The 20,380-nt window shown below is 56.7% G+C and overlaps 1 protein-coding gene across 2 annotated transcripts in view; it reads left to right on the forward strand.

The window, feature by feature from the left end:
- PARVB (parvin beta) overlaps window positions 1-19,245 on the forward strand; it is a 96,382-nt gene extending 77,137 nt beyond the window's left edge. For both annotated transcript variants that reach the window (XM_032416518.1, XM_032416517.1), the window contains 5 exons: window positions 3,430-3,491; window positions 5,974-6,042; window positions 10,501-10,602; window positions 14,847-14,919; window positions 16,394-19,245. In XM_032416518.1, coding sequence (XP_032272409.1) covers window positions 3,430-3,491; window positions 5,974-6,042; window positions 10,501-10,602; window positions 14,847-14,919; window positions 16,394-16,470 — 383 coding nt within the window. In that variant the 3' untranslated portion in view covers window positions 16,471-19,245. The remainder of the gene's footprint in view (window positions 1-3,429; window positions 3,492-5,973; window positions 6,043-10,500; window positions 10,603-14,846; window positions 14,920-16,393) is intronic.
- The last annotated feature ends 1,135 nt before the right edge of the window (window positions 19,246-20,380 follow it).

Consider the following 20,380-nt stretch of genomic DNA (forward strand, 5'->3'; position numbering starts at 1 on the left):
ACCTGTGCCACCACTCTCGGGGCCCCCTCGCCCTGCGGGACCCAGCCTCTCTGAGCCTCCCTCACAGGCCATGCGGCCTGCAACCCTCCCTGGCTCCTGTGCTTCTCTTTGCGCTTTCTGTTCCCTCTGTCTGGAACGCCCTTCCTCCCCTTCCTGTCCCAGCAAACCCCGGCTCCGCCTCGTGTGACGCCTCCCTCCGTCCCCTAGCCCTCTGTCCATGGGCCCCGGACTTGTGGGTGCCTCCAGGGACCAGGCTGCCAACATGAACGAGGGAAGTGGCTAGAACCCTAGTGGTCTTCTGCCCCTTGGCCTCTGTGTGGGGTGGCGGTGGGGCAGACTGGGGGAGCCCGCACCCCCACTTCCATGGGCGGCGCGTTGACGCCGGGCAGGCAGGGATGCGGGCTCGGTGTTGCCACACTTCCAGTTCCTGCAGACAAGCCAGAAATTCCAATTTATATTTTAAAAATGTGGAACAAAACTTTGTTTGGACTGAAGTTCCCACCTGTGAGGGTTGCGCTTGGGCAGACACTGGCCCGTCCCAGCTGACTCGGCCCCTTTCTGTGTCCTTTCTGGCTTGTTTTGGCTACCTGTCCTCTTTGTGCTACCTCAGTTTACCCATCTGCCTCCACCGAGCCTGTGTCCCTCCCTGTTTGTCCCTGTGACTATCCCCAGAGCCTCCAGAGAGACATTAGGGAGGGCTGGGGTCAGAGAGGGCATCGAATGAACTGAGCCCAAGCCCCAGCGCCACGCTTGCCAGGCGGTGGGCTTGTCCCTCGATGAGCCGTGTGTTTCATTCTAACACCAACCGTGAGCTGGGGCCTATTTACTCCCACTTTACGGAGGAGGAAACAGGGTTAGGGAAGGAAGCAAGTGGCCTGAAGTCCCGGCGCTTTTGAAGGCGGGCGACCGGGACCTATTTTCATTCCCGAGGCCAGGCTTACCGCAGGGGTGCGGCAGAAGCTGGCTGGGCAATGCTGCTCCCGAGCCCCGGCTGTAGGTAAGGGCTGCACAGGGGCGGCGGGCCTCCACGCCCTCCCGTGGCTCCCCTGCACGCCTTCGCTCTGTGAGCCCAGCGGTGGCCAGCTAAATATACCCGGCTGACGTCAAGCTCACTTCTGCTCCCAGGGTTTTTCTCAAGCTGCATTTAAAGTTTGTATTTTGCTTTGTAAAGATTTAGCTTTTTTTCCCCCCTCTTAGCAGGCTGTCGTATAGAGTGGAATCTGACTTGAACGATTATAAAAATAATTTACAGCTGCCTTGGTAGAAAAGCTGGAGGAGGGGCACTCCGTGGGGTCGGGCCTTTTGGTTGCTGTTGGCTTTTAGGGGAAGGACGCTGGGCGGTCCTCCCCCCGTCCACCCGCGTGGCCACACACACGCACCGTACGCGCACATGCATGCACACCCCCACGCACGCACGTGTACACTATGTACCGTGTGCACACGCATGCACATGCATGCGCCCCACATGGGTGTGCATATACACACCACACATGCTCGCGCACACACAGCCCTTCCACCTCTCCCTTCCTCTTTGTCTCACCTTCCCTCTCCCCACCCCCAAGGCCAAGGAGGATGCTACCTGGGCTGGGCTGGGGCTGTGAGTTGCCTCCCCATGCCCTAGACCTGGGACACCGAGTGCCTTTCTTTTGGGGCCAGGCTGGGGGGAAGGGCTGGGATGCTTCCTCCAGGAGACCTGGTTCTCTAGCTTACTTGGGTGTCAGCCTGTCTTCTCTCTGATCTCTCCCTCCTTCTCCCTCTCCATGGGCCGGGCCGGGCAGTCCTGAAGCAGGCCCTGGGTCAGCTCTGGTTCTGGGCTCCCGGCCATCTCCAGAGAGGCAGTGGAGGCTTCCTACCCCTACCCCACCCAATCTGGCTGGGCTCCCCAGCCTCCAGAACTCCATGCTGGGGTCTGCCCTCAAGTAATAGTGGGTCTGTCTGCTGGCTGAGGTCCTCGGAGCATATGTTGCCCCGGGCACCTTGGGGGGACAGCTGGCTCCTGGAAGACAGAAGTTGGGACCCCAAGGCCTTCCAGATGCCCTCCTCCCTTTCCGTCTCTACCCCGCCAGTGACTCCCCACAGCTCTGCATCCACTCTGAGGCCTCAGTCTTCCTGCCTGGACTCTGGGCTGCAGCAAGCTTCTGTCCTGCCTCCATGAGGCCCCACCATGGCAACAACAGGCTAGAACCAGGCACCCGGCTCCCAGCCCACCCGGCTCCTTCTTATCCACTGAGAGCCATGTTGACCTGGCCTCCAGTGGTCTCACATTGGAAAGGGAAGGGATTGATTCTGTGTTGATTTGGAGCGCACGGCTGGGCCCTTGAGTAGCAGAGCGGGTTGGGGCTCACCGGGAAGAAGGAGGCTGGGTGGGACATGACAGAACAGGCCGCCTCAGGCCCTGCAGGTGCTCCCAAAGAGGGGGACACCCCCAGAAGGATTGCTGGAGAGAGATTCTGGAGCAGGGTTTCCTGGTTTGTTCATTTGTCCTGAGGCAGTGGAGGGAACAAGCGAGACAGGGGTTTCAGCCAGCACGGAGCTGAGAGACCAGCAGCTACTGTCCAACAGATACATGATAATGAGATGTACTCTCAAGTAGTGATTAAGTGCTTTGAGAAGTATATTAGGGTCAGGTAGTGGGCGTGGGGCACTCTTCTAGATGTGGATGGTCATGGAAGGCCCTTCAGAGGAGGTGACATCTGAGAGCAAGCTGGAGGAAGTGTGGCAGGTGAACAGCAGGTGCAAAGGCCCTGTGGTGGGTGTATGATGGGGGAGAAGCCGGGGAGCTGGTTGGTGGAGTGAAGTCGGGGAGGGTGCGTGTGTTGGGGGGTGATTGCACCCACTGGATCCCATGGGCCACGGGAGAGGGAATGAATTTTATTCTAGGAGTGATGAGAAGCGGTTGGAGAGCTTTGGTGGGGGCAGGGGTAGGGAGGGGCAAGAACTGATCCAGTCTACAGTGTTCCTGCTAGGAGAAGGGATCAGAGGGCCGGGAGTGGAGGAGGGAGGCCAGCAAAGCAGGAGACTGCAGCCGCTGAGGGCCGTGGGGCCGGTATGGGGCTAGCAGCCGTGCTGATCAGGAGACGTGCTCGGAGGCACTAGCGAGATTTACTGGTACGCAAGGAGTGTGGGGAAGGAGAGAGGCGGGCAAGGGATGCCTCAGGTCGAGGATGTCATGGGCCGATGTCCAAGTGCCGCCTGTGAATTTCACATTACAAGATAGAAACGGGGTTGGGGGGGGACTTAGAAGCATCTTTTCCTTGATTTTCCTCTTCGACCGCACCTGCCCTTGGGTTCTGGCGGGAATGAAGAGGATTCTAGGCGGGTGGGGAGCGTAGGGCGGGACATCCCGGGAGGTCAGGAACTGCGTGGTCCCCGGGACGGGCGGGGACATTTCCATAAACCCAGCCTGTGCCTCTCCACTTGCCCATGCAGAGCGGGACGCCTTCGACACCCTCTTTGACCACGCCCCGGACAAGCTCAGCGTGGTGAAGAAGGTAAGCTCCGGGCTGGGCTGCTTCCCTCTGTCTCCAGGCTTCTGTCTACAGCATGCACTCCATGCTGGGAAGAAGGTGGGAACGTGTTTGAAATCTCTGAAATGTTTGCCACATGGATTGAAGTGTAATTATAGTCAAAAACGTAACTACAGTGCATAAAATTAGCACCTTTTAACTCAACATCTCTGCTCCCTGGGTATCTTCCTGCCACCCGCCTGCTTCTGTTGAGTGAATTAGCCAGCCAGGCACCACCGTGGCCCTTTATTCCAACTCAAGGCTTTTTCTCAATGTGGAAGTGTTTTTAAGTGTGTCAGCCTGCTGACTCTTAAAGGCCTCACTACCACGAGGCTGTATTCACAACCTGCCCGGTACACAGGCAGGCCTTTGCCGGCTGAGCTGCCCCGTGCGTGCGTTTGGCCCATTTCCCTCCACAAAGGAGCGCAAGGACAGGCCCTTCATCAGCCCAGGCAGCCTACGTGTAGGCTACGGATGGAAACAAACAAAAAACATGCGAACTGAGGCTGTGGAGTCAGGGGCTGGGGAATGATGAGCTTCCAGGGGCATCTGCCAGGAGGGCTTGTTCTCACCCAGAAGGAATCGAGACTCAGCTCTCTGCCTGTGGAGTTATCTGAGCGCCTGCAGACATCTCACTTGGGGAGCCAGTGGCAGGATGGATGGACTTTCCACCTCCCTGTAAAAAATCCAAGGAGCAGTCATTTCTGCCCATGCCCTAGGAGAGAGAGCTCTTTGTCTAGCACAATTGCCCAGAACAGGTTTCCTAATGCAGGACTTCTCAGGACCTTTAATATGCTGGCATGCGTTTGGAATTCTCCAAGAGGGGACTCGGTAGGAAGGATTTTCCAAACTTGTTTGTCAATGGTTTGATCTGTTTGTTTATCTTGTGATTGAATGTATTAAATTCCCATGGAACCCACCTTCGGAAAATGCTGGTCCAGCCTGGGACAATGAGCTTATTAGTTCTTGGAAGCACTTTGCAAAAGGGTAGCAGAAAGATCCCAGTGGTCCTTCTGGGGTGGAGCGTACTTAGCATCCTTGGGTCATGAGTGACGCACCTTGGGGCCTCCAAGCAGTGCCCCCAACCCCTACCCCTGCCACATCTGTCTCCTGACAGAACCCATCTGTGAATGCGCAATAAGATTCAAATCTGCGCCCCCCCACCTATCAACTGTATGACCTGAAGCAGATTATAACTCCTACCTCAGTTTCCCCATCTGTCAGGACTGAGGCAGGACCCACCTCTCAGGGGTGCTGTGAGAGTAAAATATCATCATGTCCGTGCAAAGGCCCAGCGCACAGTACATTGGGTAGCGTTGGGTAGCCATGGCATGGCATAAGGTCTGTCTTTCAGAGATACGATGTTAATTTATTCTTTGAAAAGACGTATTTTGGGCACTAGGGACGAACAAGACCAAATCCTTTTATCTGCCTGACAGCTTCCTGCTTCCAGCCTGGCCCTTCCACACCCCCACATTGAGAGTTGCTGTGTTGGTGGCTCCTTGTACCCCAGAATAAAAGCAGGGTCACCCGTCCTACTCTCTTCCATCCCATCCACATCCAGATGCAGCCTGAAGATCCCAAAGTGTTTGCACATGTGCTCGGGGCCTGGGTGCCCGCTCTACCCGCCCCTCCACTCCCATCTCCCGTTTGGCCTGCCCCGCAGGCCCACTCAGATGCTGCCTCCCTCGGCAGCCTACGGGGGGCCACACGCCTCTCCTTGTGCTCAGCAGAGCTCCCCTCCGTGGCACGTCTCACACGCTGGCCTGGCCCTTGATTTCTCTGTCATCCCCACCAGGTACATATATGGAGAACTATGCCACAGGCTCTCCAGGCAGGACCCTGTCTTGCTGTCTTCATGTCCCCGGCGCCAAGCAGAATGCCTGGCACGTAGTAGCTGCTCAGTAAATTTGAGTAGCAGGAATAAGGAAAGGCAGTCGTGTCCCGGGGTGGGGTGTGTGTGGCTGGTGTTGCGTCCCCCTGAAGCTGGGTTTGCTGGGTGAGAAAAGTTACAGGTGACAAGTTTTAAACTTTTGCTAGAGAGGAGAGGCCGGTGGCCCTGCTTCCCTGAGATCAAGCTTACACAGGTCACTGAAGCGGATGAGTGTGGCCCCTCAGGTCAGCCTTCTTTCATTCCAGGTTGCATCTAAGATGCATCTAAAAACCCAGTTGTCTCCCCCTGACGGTTTTATCCTTCTTGAGGATTGTTAAACATGTACGTGTGTGTGGATAAGCACGTGTGAGCCCAGGCTGGCGGACAGAGATGCACGTTCTTCTCCAATGGGGGTAGATGGAAGCATTATTCCATTAAAACCAAGGGTCGCTGTGAGAACCCGAGCCTTTTATTTTAGCAAACGGAGGAGATGACGGGACCGTCTGACAAAGCCGATGCCCAATGTCCGGTCCATCCCGTCGGATGGGAACGGACGAGCGGACTCTCTCACTCACAGTGTCTTTGCCTTCACAGTCTCTCATCACGTTTGTGAACAAGCACCTGAACAAGCTGAACTTGGAGGTGACGGAACTGGAGACCCAGGTGAGCAGGGCTCTGGGGTTCGTGTTTTCAGCCAGCTCTTGATCCCTGGCGGCAGGCACCATCTTGTTCATCTGACAAGGAATGGCCACCTGGCAGTTGGGACAGCAAAGCCCAGCTTCTCTGGCCTTCTCTCGGGCCCTCTGTCTTAATTTCCTGTGGCTGCTGGAACCAAGTCCCACAGACGGAGCGGCTTAAACCACAGACATTTCCATCCTCACCATCCTGGAGGCTGGAGTCTCAGACCTATGTGGGCAGGGCTGTTTCCTTCTGAGGCTGTGAGGGGTTCTCTGTGCCAGGCCTCTCCCCCCGCTGCAGGGTTTTGCTGGTGATTCTTGGCTTCCGTTGGGTTGTAGACGCCCTGCTGGGATCCCTGCCTTCATGGTCACGGGACACTCCCCCCGTGTGTGTGTCTGTGTCCAGATTTTCCATTTTAGTAAGGACACTGGTTGTGTTGGATTAGGGCCCATCCTGGTGACCTCATCTTAACTCCGTTACTTTCAGTAATGACTTCTTCCAAATAAGGTCACATTCACAGGTTCTGCGGGTTAGGACTCCAACACATCTTTTTAGGGGGACACAGCTCAACCCTAACACCCTCTGAGGCGTCACACCTCCCCCACCGAAGGGCCTTGGCAGGTGCAATTCTTTAAGTCTAGAACGTTCCGCGCCCTCCCCCCCCATCCCGCTTCTGTTCTCCATTGCCAGGCTTACTGCGCAAGTGCTCGCCGAATACCTGTCCAGTGAGTGTGCACAAAATATTTCTTCTGCGGGAAGTATATAAAGTATACTCCCCCACTCCACTCAAAGCTCACGCCGCATAGTAAAAATATGTTTCAAGCACTCAGCAGGCATCAAAGCACAAAATATAATTTTCCCAGGATTAGCTGGGTGCTCGAATTCGGAGTCATTACAGTTCTTGGTGCAGATTCCTCTAACCCCCAGCTGATCCTTCTTAAACCCCTGGGTGATTGCCTCCGTTCCTGTCTCTTTCTTTGCCTTTTCTCATTTGCTTTTCTAATTAAAAAAGTAATTCAGTTCGTTGTAGAATGTCTGAAAATGCAGATAAGCAAAACAAAAATCATTCCTAATCCCAACGCCCAGGGATAACTGTGCTGAGGGTTTTGTTCCGGACCTTTCCTCCACCTGGCTGGCTAATCACGGACTGCACGGGTCTGTCCTCGAAAGCCGAATGGACCGTTTTTAATGAGTATATTTACTTGTGCATCATTTGTCGCAGTTTATGAACATTGCACACTTAGCCTCTGATACTTACCATTCGGTATATTAACAGTCCCGAAGTGTCCTAACCTAAAAGTAACAGTCCTCCTTTCTCCCCCCCCCCCCCACCGTCTCCCCCCTTCATCCTCTCCAGACCTACCTGACTGCGGTTAACGGTGGGATGTGGGCTCTTCTAGATGTTTTTTTACATGCACAAGTATATTTTGTTAATGACAGTGGGTCATACCGTGCAGCTCTTTTCATAATGTGTTCTTTGTTATGTAGTTTTATCGTCAGCATCTTCTCGTTGGAGGCTGTGTGCGTGATTCCATCTCATCCTTTCTCCACTGCCCGGTCTGTCTGTCTGTCCATACTGGTCACCTCTGAGGACTGCCTTCTATTCCATCCTAGTGCACTGCGTGAAGCCCGCTGCTCGTGATGAGGCGCTTCCCACTCTCGTGACGGGTGGTGCGGGGGCTCTCTGCACTCAGCGGCTGGTGCCTCTGTCTGCTTCGTCAGGACACATTCCTGGAAGGCAGTGATGCTTTGGGGGCCCAGGAAGCCTTGCCCGCCTGAACGTCCTGGGCCCTGCGAGCCATTCCCGACTCTTACTTCCCGGTTGGCCCACGTGCCAGCAGGAGTCGCCGGACACCCCGGACTGAGACTCTGCACCTCAGTTTGCACTGATCTGGATGTACCCAGTGTCTCCTTTTTTCTCTATCACCACACTTAAAGTAGTATCTTATAAGTGTTTTTAACCAGTGGTCCAGCAGAAAAGAGGTAGTTTTATAAACAATGTTCATCATGAGGGAGACCTGGGCTCAAAGCCCTGCTCAGGGTGTGTGTGTGTGTGTGTGTGTGTGTGTGTGTGCGCGCGTGCGCGTGCGCGCACATTCCTGTCTTTTTTCCTCCTTTTTAAAACCACTTCTATATTCTGGGCAACTTCCTAGCTGTGTGATACCGAGCCCCCTACTCAGCTTCTCTGAGCTTCTCTCCTTATGTTGAGGGGGCAGCAGGTACAGGGAGGCTTAGTGGAGGTCATGCCCTTACAAGCTGGGTATGGGTGAAGACGGTGCCGTGGGAGCCGTGGAGCATCCGTGGGGGTCTGAGGTAGAGCACACCCCCACCCAGGACTGATGTGTGCTCTCGGGAGTGTGAGCTGGAGGGTCGGTTTGCTGATAAGCCGCTGTGCTCTCCTGGCTCTCACGCTCCCGGGCGCCCCTCTCCCTCCGTGCCTTCCTCTGCAGTCAGCATCTCTCCCACCGCCCCATGCACGAGGGGGCCGGGGCTGGGTTCGGGGATGCCATGGAAGGGAGCAGAGGCTCCCTACACCTCCTGGGCAGGTGCTGGGGGCGGGATCTTCATTCGCGGACGGCCTGGAAGTGGGCCCACGCTGTGGAGAGAGCCGGTTTCTTTGGGCCTGTTGCTGGCTCGGTGTCAGCGGGGGGAGTCCAGAGAGCCCGGGAAGGACGGCGTCCCTCTGCCTTGCGCTTTGTGTCTTCGCTCCCCTTCCCCTTTCAACGTGGTGATACTGGACACTTGTGATTTGGACTTTTCATCTTTAAATCGGAGGCCTTGGTGGCCTGCCTAGGGTGGTGGAGGGAGCTGCTATTTTCAGTAAAGTCCTCCTTCGGCTCATCCGTCTCCGGAGCTGAAGGGCTCCTGGGTGCCCAGCCCCTCACGGCTGTCCTGCTGTCCTGCATGGCGCTCTTCCAGACCAGGGGTCCACGCCGGCCAAGAGAGCTTCCTTTTAGTGATGGAGGGGCCGCCTGCCTCAGGTGGTCGCTGAGCACCTGAAATGTGGCTGGTGCGACAGGAACGGAATTTTGTATTTTCGTTAATTTAGACATTTTTTCAGTTTAAGAGTTCTGGAACTTGGTTACATAATAGTGTGAATGTACTTAAGACTGAACTCTATGCTTAAAAATGATTAATATGGTACATTTTATGTATGTTTTATCACGACTAAAAAAAAAAAAAGTCAGCATACGCCAGACACAAAAGGATAAATCTTGTGGCAAATTCACAGAGACAGAGAGCAGAGTGGTGGGTGCCAAGGGCTGGGGGAGGGGGAGGGGGAGTTGGTGTTTAATGGGCACAGAGTTTCGGTTTTGCAAAATGATGTGAGTGCTAGAATGGATGGTTGGTTGGATGGATGGATGGATGGATGGTTGCACACAGTTTGAATGGACTTCATGCCAATGACCTGGATATTTTAAAATGGGTAAAATGGTAGACTTCATGTTATATATATTTTACCACAGGAAAAATAAACCAGCAACATTCAAACAAAAAAATGTCTAATTTCAATAGGTGCATGTGGCCAGTGGCGGTCATGTTGGATGGCACAGTTTCAGACCTCTGGAGGCTGGGGTCCTCCCAAGTACTGGCCGTGCAGTGGACCCCAGCAAGTCTCGGCCCCTCAGAGATGCCATGTCTGTGCTCTGTGGGGCCTTCATTGGTCTCCATGGCTTTATCTTTAAAAGGAGTAATTGTTCCCTGGCTAATTGGGGGTGGGGGAGGGCTGTCTGCCAAAGAGTGGGGCCTTTTGTTCTAGATTCCTGGTCCCCCTCCTGTGGATGGATGGTGCTGCTGGGCTGGTGGCAGGGAGAGGGGTCCGGATTGAGGGCTGTAGCCTGCAGGCCTTTCCCTACGCCCAGCGCAGCCCGGTGTTCGGGGCCCAGCTGGGATGGACACTAGAGGCTCATCTAGATGGACAAAGGCTCATGGTCACCAGGGCTCAAGCAGAGGAAAGTGTCTGGCACTGTGAGCATAGCTAGAAGAAGGTGCTCAGACAGCTGACAAGGTGAGCAGGTGGAACAGGGCAGCAGAACCCAAACCAAACCATAGGCACCCTGCAGGTCATGCATGGATGGATCATTCCAGAAGCCGACACCGATGGGGTGCTCACTATATGCTGGGTCCTCATGCCAACCCTGAGAGATGGGAGCCAGTGTTACCTCGAGGTCAATAGTGGGGGGACGGGCCTTGTGGCCAGGCTGCCTGCTCCCAGAGCCGTGGCCCTATTCACGTGGATGCGCTTCAACCCCAAACACATGCGTGGCCACATCCAGTCCTGAGCGAGATGCTCTGCACCCGGGTCCTTCACCTAATTACAGGTTCATGCCTGAGCGAGGCATGGATTTCATACTTTAAAACATTTTCCTTCTTTGGAATGAATGCAGAACATTCACCACCTCCCTGGACAGCCCAGAAACATCGCCACGTGTTTCTCTGTAGTTTGCAGATGGCGTCTACCTGGTTCTGCTCATGGGCCTTCTGGAGGACTACTTCGTCCCCCTGCACAACTTCTACCTGACCCCAGACAGCTTCGACCAGAAGGTACGTGTGTGGTCTCCATCCTCAGAGCAGCCCCGGACGTGCTCGCTAAAGCGCACAGCCTAGACCTGCCCCCCGTGGCTCTTTTTGGAGTCTAGCTGGAATCTTCAAAAAAAATAAAGCTGTCCCCAAAATGGTACTGCAATGAGACATAACCCAACCCTCAGTCATAGAAGTAAACCCATCAGCAGTGCCAGACACACCCGAGCACCGTGTGCCGTGTTCTCTTCGGGGTCTTTCCCATGGGACGGTGTCATTTTTAATCATGGTGGTCGGATGTTGTAAACTTGCAGATCCTTCCGCTGTGGATGCCATGCATATGTCACCTCTGGTTTTCCCAGCTGCTTCCAACCTCCCCAAGTGCTGTCCTCAGTGGTGGCTCAGAGTCCCGTGGCCTGACACCACTGTCTCCCTGTTCCCCCCACTCTTGGACAATTAACTTGTTTCTGGTTTTTTTTTTTTCCCCATTAAAATAATAGGGCATCTTCTCGAGTCCATCTATCTATCGATCGATCTCTCTGTCTGTATATCTATCTCTATTCCTGTGGATTGTTTTCTAGGGGAGATCCCCCACAGAGGATTGTTGGGGTCAAAGGGCCTAACCTTTGGATTCGAGTTGCTGAGCCCCCCGTGTCCCTGTCTGTGCCTGGGTGTTTGGCCTGCTGCTCAGGGCTGCCCGGAATGCAGCCTGTCCAGACTGTAGTTAGCGCATTGCCTTTAGAAACTTGGCTTTTGCACTGTCCATATTGCTTCGGACTCACGGGCATCTGTCATTGGATTTTCCCAAAGTGCCAGACCCGTGAGTCAGAGAGGCAGACAATGCTGCAGGTGGTGGCAGCCCGGGAAACATCCGGTAACGGGGCCAGTGTTTATCAATCTGCATACTTCTAGCACCTTCCAGGCTGTTCACTGGCGGCCAAATGTTGTTCCTGCCTCGCCTGCTGAGATGGAATCAGAACAGATTAGAGAGGGCCTGGCACGGGTGAGCCAGGGCGAATGGAGAGAGCACGGGCCAGAGGGGAGCAAGCAGAACTCCATCAGGAAACAAGGGTGCCTGTGCTGTTGTTCTGGAAATGAGAACACAGATGATGTAGGGAAGAGGCTCGTGCGTTTCCAGGCCCGACGGGGCTGGTTGCAGAAGCATTGTTGGGGGAGAGAGATTTCCTTTGTTCAAATTAATAATGATGCCGGCAGGAACGGTGAATCGAGCCAAGGGGCCGGAACTGGTTTTTTTTTTTTTTTTTCCCAAGATGAGACTGTGCACATGGCAGGGTAGGGGAGCCTTCTCTCCGGGCCTGGCCTTAATTCCCTTTGCAACAGGGGTGAAAGTTTTTGTGGGTTGCCGCCCTGGCCTGGGAGGTGTGAGAGGCCCAAAGGACCGTCCGCCTTTGCTTCGCCTCCGCCCGAGAGCCCTGAAGGAAAGGCTGTTTTAGGGGCAGCGTCCAGCATGCTGGGAGCCCGTTCACGCTCATGAAGGGGTGGCTCTGCTCAGGGAGGATGCTGGAATTCCAGTGCATTCTTTTTTTTTCTTTCTTTTTTTTTTTTTTTTTAAAGATTTTATTTATTTATTTGAGAGAGAGAATGAGACAGAGAGAGAGAGCATGAGATGGGGGAGGATCAGAGGGAGAAGCAGACTCCCCGCTGAGCAGGGAGCCCGATGCGGGACTCGATCCCGGGACTCCAGGATCATGACCTGAGCCGAAGGCAGTCGCTCAACCAACTGAGCCACCCAGGCGCCCAATTCCAGTGCATTCTTACCCAGCTTCCTGGATTCTCTCCCTGCCCCCCGTGGGGAGTGATGGTCATCATGGCAGCTACTGGCAAGTTCTTTGTGAGCTCGTCATATGTATTAGCTCATGACCAGTTCACGGGCAGTGGCGTTTCCCTGCTGCACAGACCTGAGCTCGCTCCAGGCCGGGCCCCGCAGCCGAGCTCTCGGGCCGTGGTGGCTGCAGGGGACCTCGCACTGGGTATCCCCTGGGGGACCAGGCTGTGTGGGGCGCGTTTGCCCCGATGCTGGGAATCTACAGCAGCTCTGCGTTTCCCGAGGGAGGGCACTAAGGTTTGATGAGCGAAATCGGACACGTATCAGGGGCTGCTGTCCCCCAGGGGAGCGATGACCTATGTTTTTTAAAACAATTGCACTAGATTTTTAAAAAATGAGACCAGACCCCCTAGGTTCCTGCACACAGACACACGGCACCCTTTGAGCTTTCTGAGATGTGGATACGACCCGTGGCTTTTTGTTTTATAATCTTACTCCATGGGAGCCACTTTGCTGAGTACCTTGTGCCCATCGATCATCTTTCTGGAAGATTCCACAGCGTCCCTCTCTCTGGGGAGTGGAGTGTGTCCTGGAGACTGAGGTTCTTACCGGCAAATACAAGAAAGGGCTTCACATTCTCAAAGTGCTTTCCCTTCTATCCCCTCACCTGATTCCCTCCCTCGGGACGAGGAAACGGGATCTCAGAAGGACCGAGAGACAACCCGATCTCCCACATTCAGCAGGGCAGAGGTGGAGGAGCCCCCTCCTATTCTAGAACCTTCTATTCTTCTGTCACCTGGCCAGGTTTTCAAAAATCCCTTGACTTGCAGAGGGAAAGGATTTCAGGGTGTCCTGGCTGTGTGGCTGGCTCCCAGTGGTGGCATGGGGCTTTGGGGCACGGCGTGTGGCCTGGTCCCCTCGGGTCTGGGGAGCTGTTTGCTGCTCTGTCTGCCCTGTCCTGGGGGCCTGGGCTCAGGGGTGGCTTCTCTGCAGGCATGAGGGGTCGGTGGAGGTGAGGACGTGGCTGGGACGAGAGCAGGGTGGTAGTGACTTCCTGTCGGGTGGTTTCCTCAGACTGAGAAGGAAGCAGAAGGAAGTCTTGCACTACGGAGAGGTGGGTCTGGGCGAGAGCTGTTCTTGGTGTGGGGCAGGCGTGGGGTTTCAGGAGGCCGACCTGCTCAGCGCCGAGCACTTTTGAGGAGCCGTCTCTCCCTGTCCTAACTCGTCTCAGCCCTGGGGCCTCCTCCGAAAAGTGGCCTTGGCGCACCCCATGGCCCTTCCTCTGGGCTGGACGGGCTCTGTACACCTGGACGTCTGACACCCTGCTTGGCCTTTTCCAGAGGGCCTCGGGAATGGCCCAGGGTCCTCCGGGCCCCCTGCATCTGGTCATGTGCAGCCCCGTCCAGCCCTGGTGTGAGGGGCCTGCAGGGTCCGTCCCCACACGGGGCCCCTCCGAGCACCACCTGCCCAGTGCTGGTGCTGCCGAGGGTCCTGGAGGCCACTGCGCGGTCCCTGAGCTGCTGGGATTTTGACCAACAGCGGGTTATTTTGTCAAACATCGTTTTCCTGGTTAATTATTAAACTATAAGTAAAATGATCATGTTTCTGGCTCATTTACCCTGAAATCATGAAGATATTACTGTTGAAAGGATATGTGATTACCAAGAGCCCCGGGGTCCTCTCTAGCTCTGACTCTATGATTTATTTTATTTTTGGTGCCCCCCCCATCCTACCCCCTAACAGCCTTTGCTCCCAGATGGTTGGCTGTGATTTGGTTGATCACCCGGCATCTCTGTGATTCAGGTGGATGAATGCAGCAGAGGAGGTGTTATTTTAAACCTCTTCAGAAGTTGTTAGTGGAATACAAGCTTCCAGCATCCTCGTGGGCTGAGTGGTACCTTTCATTTCAGGGAGAAGCCATGTGGGGGTTGAGGGTGGGGTGTCCACCTTCTGTGACATCTAGCAAGTTGAGGCCAGGACCAGGGCCCTGCTGCCTGCCCCCTGCAGCCACCATTGGGCTGACTTCTGTTCCGGCAGGGTCCCCAGTGTCTGCCCGGTGCCTGGGCCACCACTGCCCCGAGAGCGATGTCCTGCCCACAGTGATGCACACGCAGCTCTGGGAGGCCCTCCCAGCACATGGTGGGTGGCCGCTCTGTGCTGGGGATGGTGCATAGCGCTGGGTGCCTCTGGGAAGTGGCTTGTCCTCTCTGAGCCTTGGCTTCCTCGTCTGTAAAAGGGACAGGGTCACGGTCACTTCTCATCGTGTGGCCTATGACAAAGCAGACACTTGGAGGCCCCGGAGCCCTCTAGGGCAAGCTTTGTGCCTTCAGCCCTGCATCTCTGAGCTGCCCCCTGATCTCTGGTGAGGGGAGTAAGGACCATCTAGTGAACGTCTTCTCCCGACGCCCCTGCCCACCCCGTGCCCTGCGTGGCGCCGCTTGGGTCTGGGAATGTGCCAATTCTACTCTTGCTTCCTTGGCAGGTCCACAACGTGGCGTTTGCCTTTGAGCTGATGCTGGACGGAGGGCTCAAGACACCCAAGGCTCGCCCTGAAGGTAGTGCCCCGCCCCAGCCCCACCAACCCCAGCTCCCGTGCCCCCCGTGCCCTTAGCTTCAGGGACCAGGAGGACTGTGCTGGCGGGACCACCAATGCTGGGCTTTAGTAACTGCTTGACTTGGAGGACATGACCTCTGCCCACGAGCCTCGGGGTCTGCGCGCCCCTGCAGGTGCCGGGCTCAGGCTAGAGATGCTGTTTCATGCCTTGCAAGGATATTAAAGGCTTGCCGCAGTTTGATGAGTGTTGGGTTGATGTCCCTGCAGGGATGAGGCACGGTCATGCCACGTGTGGGTCCGAGCCGCAGCGGGGAGGCGTGGGCAGCCGGTGGTGGGACCACCAGGGCAGGGAGGCTGGGGAACCAGGAGCAGGCCTGGCTTAGCCCCCTGCTGCCCCTTCCTCAGACCTGCCCATTCACAGAGGGCATCGGTCCTGCCGGCTGCCTCTGGTTCGGTAGCTACTGGTCTCCTCCCACTGCAGTGTTGGCCGGCCCGGGGGGGTGGGGGGGTGGCTGGGGCTGAAGCCTCAGGCCTGGGAGACTCTGGGAGCCCCGGGTGCATGTGTGAACCCTCGAGTTCATTGTGGGGGTAAACTGGCCGGCAGGCTGTTTCTCCTCGGTGAGTCTTCGTCTCGTTTGCAAAGGGAAGGCAGGAAAGAGGGTTGTGCCGGCTCTCCGTGCTTCCCCCCTGCTCTGACAAGCTGAGATTGGAGACACTCTGGGCCTCGGTATAAGGACAGTTGTTGGTTCATGGCAACCGCTCAGCCAGCCTTCCTCTGGAAGAGATGCTATTTCTTGCTCTGGGGTTGAGTACCTGCAGGGGGAAAGCAAGATCACGATCTTTCTGTGGCCCGAGAAGGGCCTTGGGCATCATCTGATCCGATGTGCCAGTTTTATAGGCAAACAGACTAAGACCCAGAGCAGGGAGGTCACTTGTCTGAGGTCACAGGGCAAGTGAGAAGAAGACCCAGGTGCCCTTCCCACCGAAGAAGGCAGCCTGGACTTCCTGGGCTATTGGGTCCCCTGAGGGTCCTGCCATGGGCCACACCACATAGCATTGCTTGCCCTTGAGGGGGCAGGAGGGAACAGCAGCTCCCACCCCGCCCTGCCCCAGAGGGCCCGCTCTCTGTCCTGGTACAGGTTGGCCCGTGGGTGTTGGACCCCAGTAAACGTCCTTGGCTGTTGGAGACCCCACATCCATAGGCACCACTGGTCCCCAGACTTGCCCGATGCGGGTCCTACAAGGGATGCAGGAGCATCCCAGGTGCTCGGGGAGAGGGCTGGTGGCCTGGGGCCTCTCATAGCAGCCAGTGTCCCGGGATGGCGCTGCCCAGGGCGTCCGGGGTGGGGTGGCTATCAGTTTTCAAACTGAAGCACTCTGCTGTGGACGTGACAGGTGCCCCGTGCCTCCCGCGCCCCAGCACCAGGGCCCAAGTGCTCTCGCCCCGCCAACGGCGTCTCCGTTTCCTTCCGCAGATGTGGTGAACCTGGATCTCAAATCCACCCTGAGGGTTCTTTACAACCTTTTCACCAAGTACAAGCACCTGGAGTGAGAGCAGCGAGCAGCGGAGACCCTGCAGGGCCGGGAGGCCCGCCAGCCTTGGTCCCCACCCCACCCCTCCCCCACGCCAACCAGCCTCTTCGGGTTATTGCTTTTAAGCTCCCCTGTGTAGCCCGCAGTGGGCAGGATCCTTTGAAAGGCAGGATTCTGCACCCCAGTGCTGGCATGTGGCCCCACAAGTGCTGAGACACGTGTCGGCCCTGATCCCCCCCCACCCCTCAGCCTGTGGGGGGGTGCCCTGCAAGCCTTTCCATGGAGCAGTTAACGGCCACGGCCATGGGTGATCAGAACAGCACCCACAGCTCTGAGGAGCCGTGAGTCAGCCTGACTGTGGCGGGGGAATCTCCTTGGAAGCGAGGCCTTTTTAGTAAAAAGCGTTTTGTAGTTTTAAAAAAGTCCCTCTAAAGTCCCAGGGGCTTTTGATGGGACAGGAGGGCCCGCCCCACATTCTGCTGCTTGACCAGCCGGTGTTTCTCCTTTACCTTTGGCACAAACATCTAAGACCCGGGTGACCCTCAGCTGCCACCGCGCAGGAGGCAGGATTCGCTGAAGCGATTTCTGATTTTTTTTTTTGGTGACGGCCAAGTGGGCTAGGTCGGGAGCCGGATCTAAAGTGTTGCTTGATACATCTCAGAGGCCCTGTTTGGGAATAGATGCATTTTTAAACTTTTATAAAAAGCGGAGTCTCTCAGTTTGCAGGGGCCGCCGTTAACAAGGGGCCACAGGCGGGGACTTAGACAGCAGGAACGGGTGGTCCCCCAGCTCCGGAGGCCAGAAATCCAGCACCAAGGCAGAGCCGGCCCCTCCTGAGGCCCCTCTCCCGGCTTGCAGATGGCCTCCCTTCCCCGTGGCCTCACGTGGCCCTCCCTCTGTACCCGTCTGCATCCTAACTTCCTCTTACAAGGACACCCGTCATAATGGATGAGGGCCACTCTTGTGACCTCATTGTAACATACCGATCTCTGTAAAGACCCCATCTCCAAATACAGTGACATTTTGAGGTACTTGGGATTAGAGCTTCAACATATGGATTCTGGGGGACACAGTTCAGGCCTGATTGGGGGAATATGACGTCTTTACCCCCCTCCTCCCCAGTGTGGCTTTCAACCCTGCTGGCATCCCCTGCTGGGCACCCCTGAAAGGAACGCTGTTCACCCCCTCCCCCGCTCACTTAGGCTCAAGAGAGAAACGGGGTGGGGGGGCCTGCCCTGTGTCACCCCCCCCCCCCCACACACACACACACGGCAGCCTCCTTCCTGGGCTCTCAGCTCTCAGGACAGGCCTTTCTCATCTCCGATTTTCACCTTCCTGCTGTTGATCGGAGCGGTCGTGCTGGTTGTTAATATTAAATCGGACGCCGGCGCTCACGACTCAGGAAACGCTGATTCCCCTGTCCCCTGTCTCAGCTCTGCCACTGCGAGTCTGATGGAGGTGGTTTCCCAGCAGGGGACAGAAATAATTAAAACAGTATTACAGTGTCTCCTGCGGGACGCGGCGACATTAAAGGGCCACACTGACAGAAGAACCAAGGCTGGAACGTTCTGTGCCGACTTCATTACATGCGTAGGATCCCTGCCGGCCGCCGGAGCTGCAGAGGCCGGTCCCCTGGCTTTCACAGGCGGGCCTGGCCAGGCTGTGCCCATCCCCAGGGGTCCCGGGGGCCGAAGGGGGGGGCTGATATTTGGAGAGAATGCAGCCTCGGGGTTTTCAGCGCAGGTGGGCAGCTCCGGCGGGCTCCGCACCTAGAAAGGGAGGCAGGGAGTGCATGCGCTTCAAGCCCTCTGTGTTTCTGGTAAAAGGGATCCCTAGATATGGGCCAACTGTGTCATGGTGCCGACTCTCTAAGGCCAAGGTTCCAGCAGAGCAGGTGATCTGTCATCCAAACTGGCTTTATTCAAGTTGGTTCCCTGCACTGAATGCATCTCCTTCCCTCCCTTCACTGTCCGCTCTGAATCAGAGTTCAACGAGAGGCCTGGGCATCTGCGTGGGGGGCGCAGTCGTGAGGCAGAGAGCAGGGTGAACTCTGGGGGCGGCCTCTTCTCCTGTGATCAGCCCTCCTGGCTTAGCGACCATAGCTGTGAGTTTCAGGTCTGCGCTGCTGGGACGTCTTCTTGGGGTAACGCGCAGCAGAAGCCACTTCCCTTAATCTCGGAAAGTTCTAGAACCCTTCCTCCTCAATTGACCCACCTTTTCAGTGCATTGTTTTTTGGCCGGGGGGGGCACCCTCTACAGGAACTAAGTGAAAGCGAGATCATTTGCACCCGAGTGGCACCGGCTCAGGGTCTGCAGGGCCTGAGCGAGGGCCCAGGCAGGGGCCGTGAGATGGTCCCCTTTTATCCTCCTTGGAGCGGCTGTGGGAGGCCCCTGCTGGCCATGGGGAGGCTGCCTGCAGCTGGGCTTCCCCCGTGACAACCACAGGGTCTTATGCACGCAGAGCCCTAATGTCCTAATTGGATGTGACAAAGAGCTGTGTTTTAAAGGAACTGAATGCTTTTTTCACCCCCTTTTGCGGGCCCATGTTTCATTGTCTTTTTAGCTGTTTTAAGCAGTGGCGCCTTTGGATGTCTGGATATCGAATAAAAGCCGCTAAACCCCTGGCTGTGTTGCCAGCGCCGTCCGCCTGGCCGGCAGCGGGAAGCCGCGGCTGCTCGGGTCTGCCGTGGGCCCTGCCGTGAACCTGACCTCCCGGGACCCAGAGCCTCGGTTAGGAGAGTGCTGTGCGCTGTGAACGGTGTGCTGTTACTTATTCCAATAAAGACCTCGAGAGCGCGGGGCTGGGTCTGCTTTTGCTTTCATGCGCTTAGTGGCCCTCGGTCGCGCCAGCCCAGTGCTTGGGCCCAGGAGCCGGCGTGCAGCCCGGTGTGGGGGCCGGGCCCCGCGGGGGCTGAGGCCGAGGGGTTCCTGGGCGGGAGCCACGGGGGAAAAGCAGTCACAGCAGCGGATGTGCAATAGGAATGAGCCGAGCTGGGCGGGTCGGCCTATCTGTCCGGGTCCAAAGCAGAACGGGGTGTACGGGGGGCCGGTGGCGCCGGCTGGACAGCCCGCTCCGGGGGGATGGTGTGCCCCTTGCGCTGCAGGACGAGGGGCCCGGGTGACCCTCGACGGTGGCCGTGCTGTAAACCTTCCCTGCAGAAGTCACGGGGGGATTCAGGGGCCTCGAACTTTCCTGTCCGCAGCATTAAAACTCACTCTTGAAGTACTGCTAACTGGCAGAGCGAGGCCTTGGTGCTGTAAAAATACTAAGGATCCCAAACAGCCGCTGGGAAGGACCCAGCTTCGGAGGGACGCCTGGTCCAGAGCCACGTCGTTCCCGTGTGACTTCTGGCCAGTTCGTTATTCCGCACTTTCCACGGTGGAAATTTCCCTCCAGTTTCCCTCACCGGATCCATCATCACTCCCTCACTTAAGATCTGCCTTCCTCGACTGGTAACACATCCTTTATTAGCCCAGGTCCAGTGGCAGATAACTGGCGTCGCCGTAGTTGCTTGAACAGGAAGGAGTCTAATACCAGAAATGAGGTGACCCCAGAGCCACCGGAAGGCTGGAGCCCCAGGCTGGGGACAGACCCCCCCCATCAAGGACTCGTCCGATGACACCGCAGTGCCGGTAGCCTCTGCCCTGACCAGGAGGCTGCCGAGCCGCTGCTGTCTCCCGAGGCATCAACGTTGGGCCAGATGTTTCCCGACGGCCCCTGAGACCCCCCCCCCCACCCCGCCCCGCGGTGTCTGCGGCCCTCGCCTCACCGACTGCCTGGCGAGCGTTCTTGCCGCTGGCTTCCCCTGGGATTTGGCCAGTGGGAGGCCCCAGCAGGAAGGAGGGTGGGGGAGAGTGAACGAGATCAGGGTGTTAGTTGTCCCTCGGCCAGGCCACCGTGGGTCGGCGTGCCCCCCTCTACCACAGCC

Source organism: Phoca vitulina, unplaced genomic scaffold, assembly GCF_004348235.1.
Source record: "Phoca vitulina isolate PV1807 unplaced genomic scaffold, GSC_HSeal_1.0 scaffold19, whole genome shotgun sequence".
Classification (NCBI taxonomy): domain Eukaryota; kingdom Metazoa; phylum Chordata; class Mammalia; order Carnivora; family Phocidae; genus Phoca; species Phoca vitulina.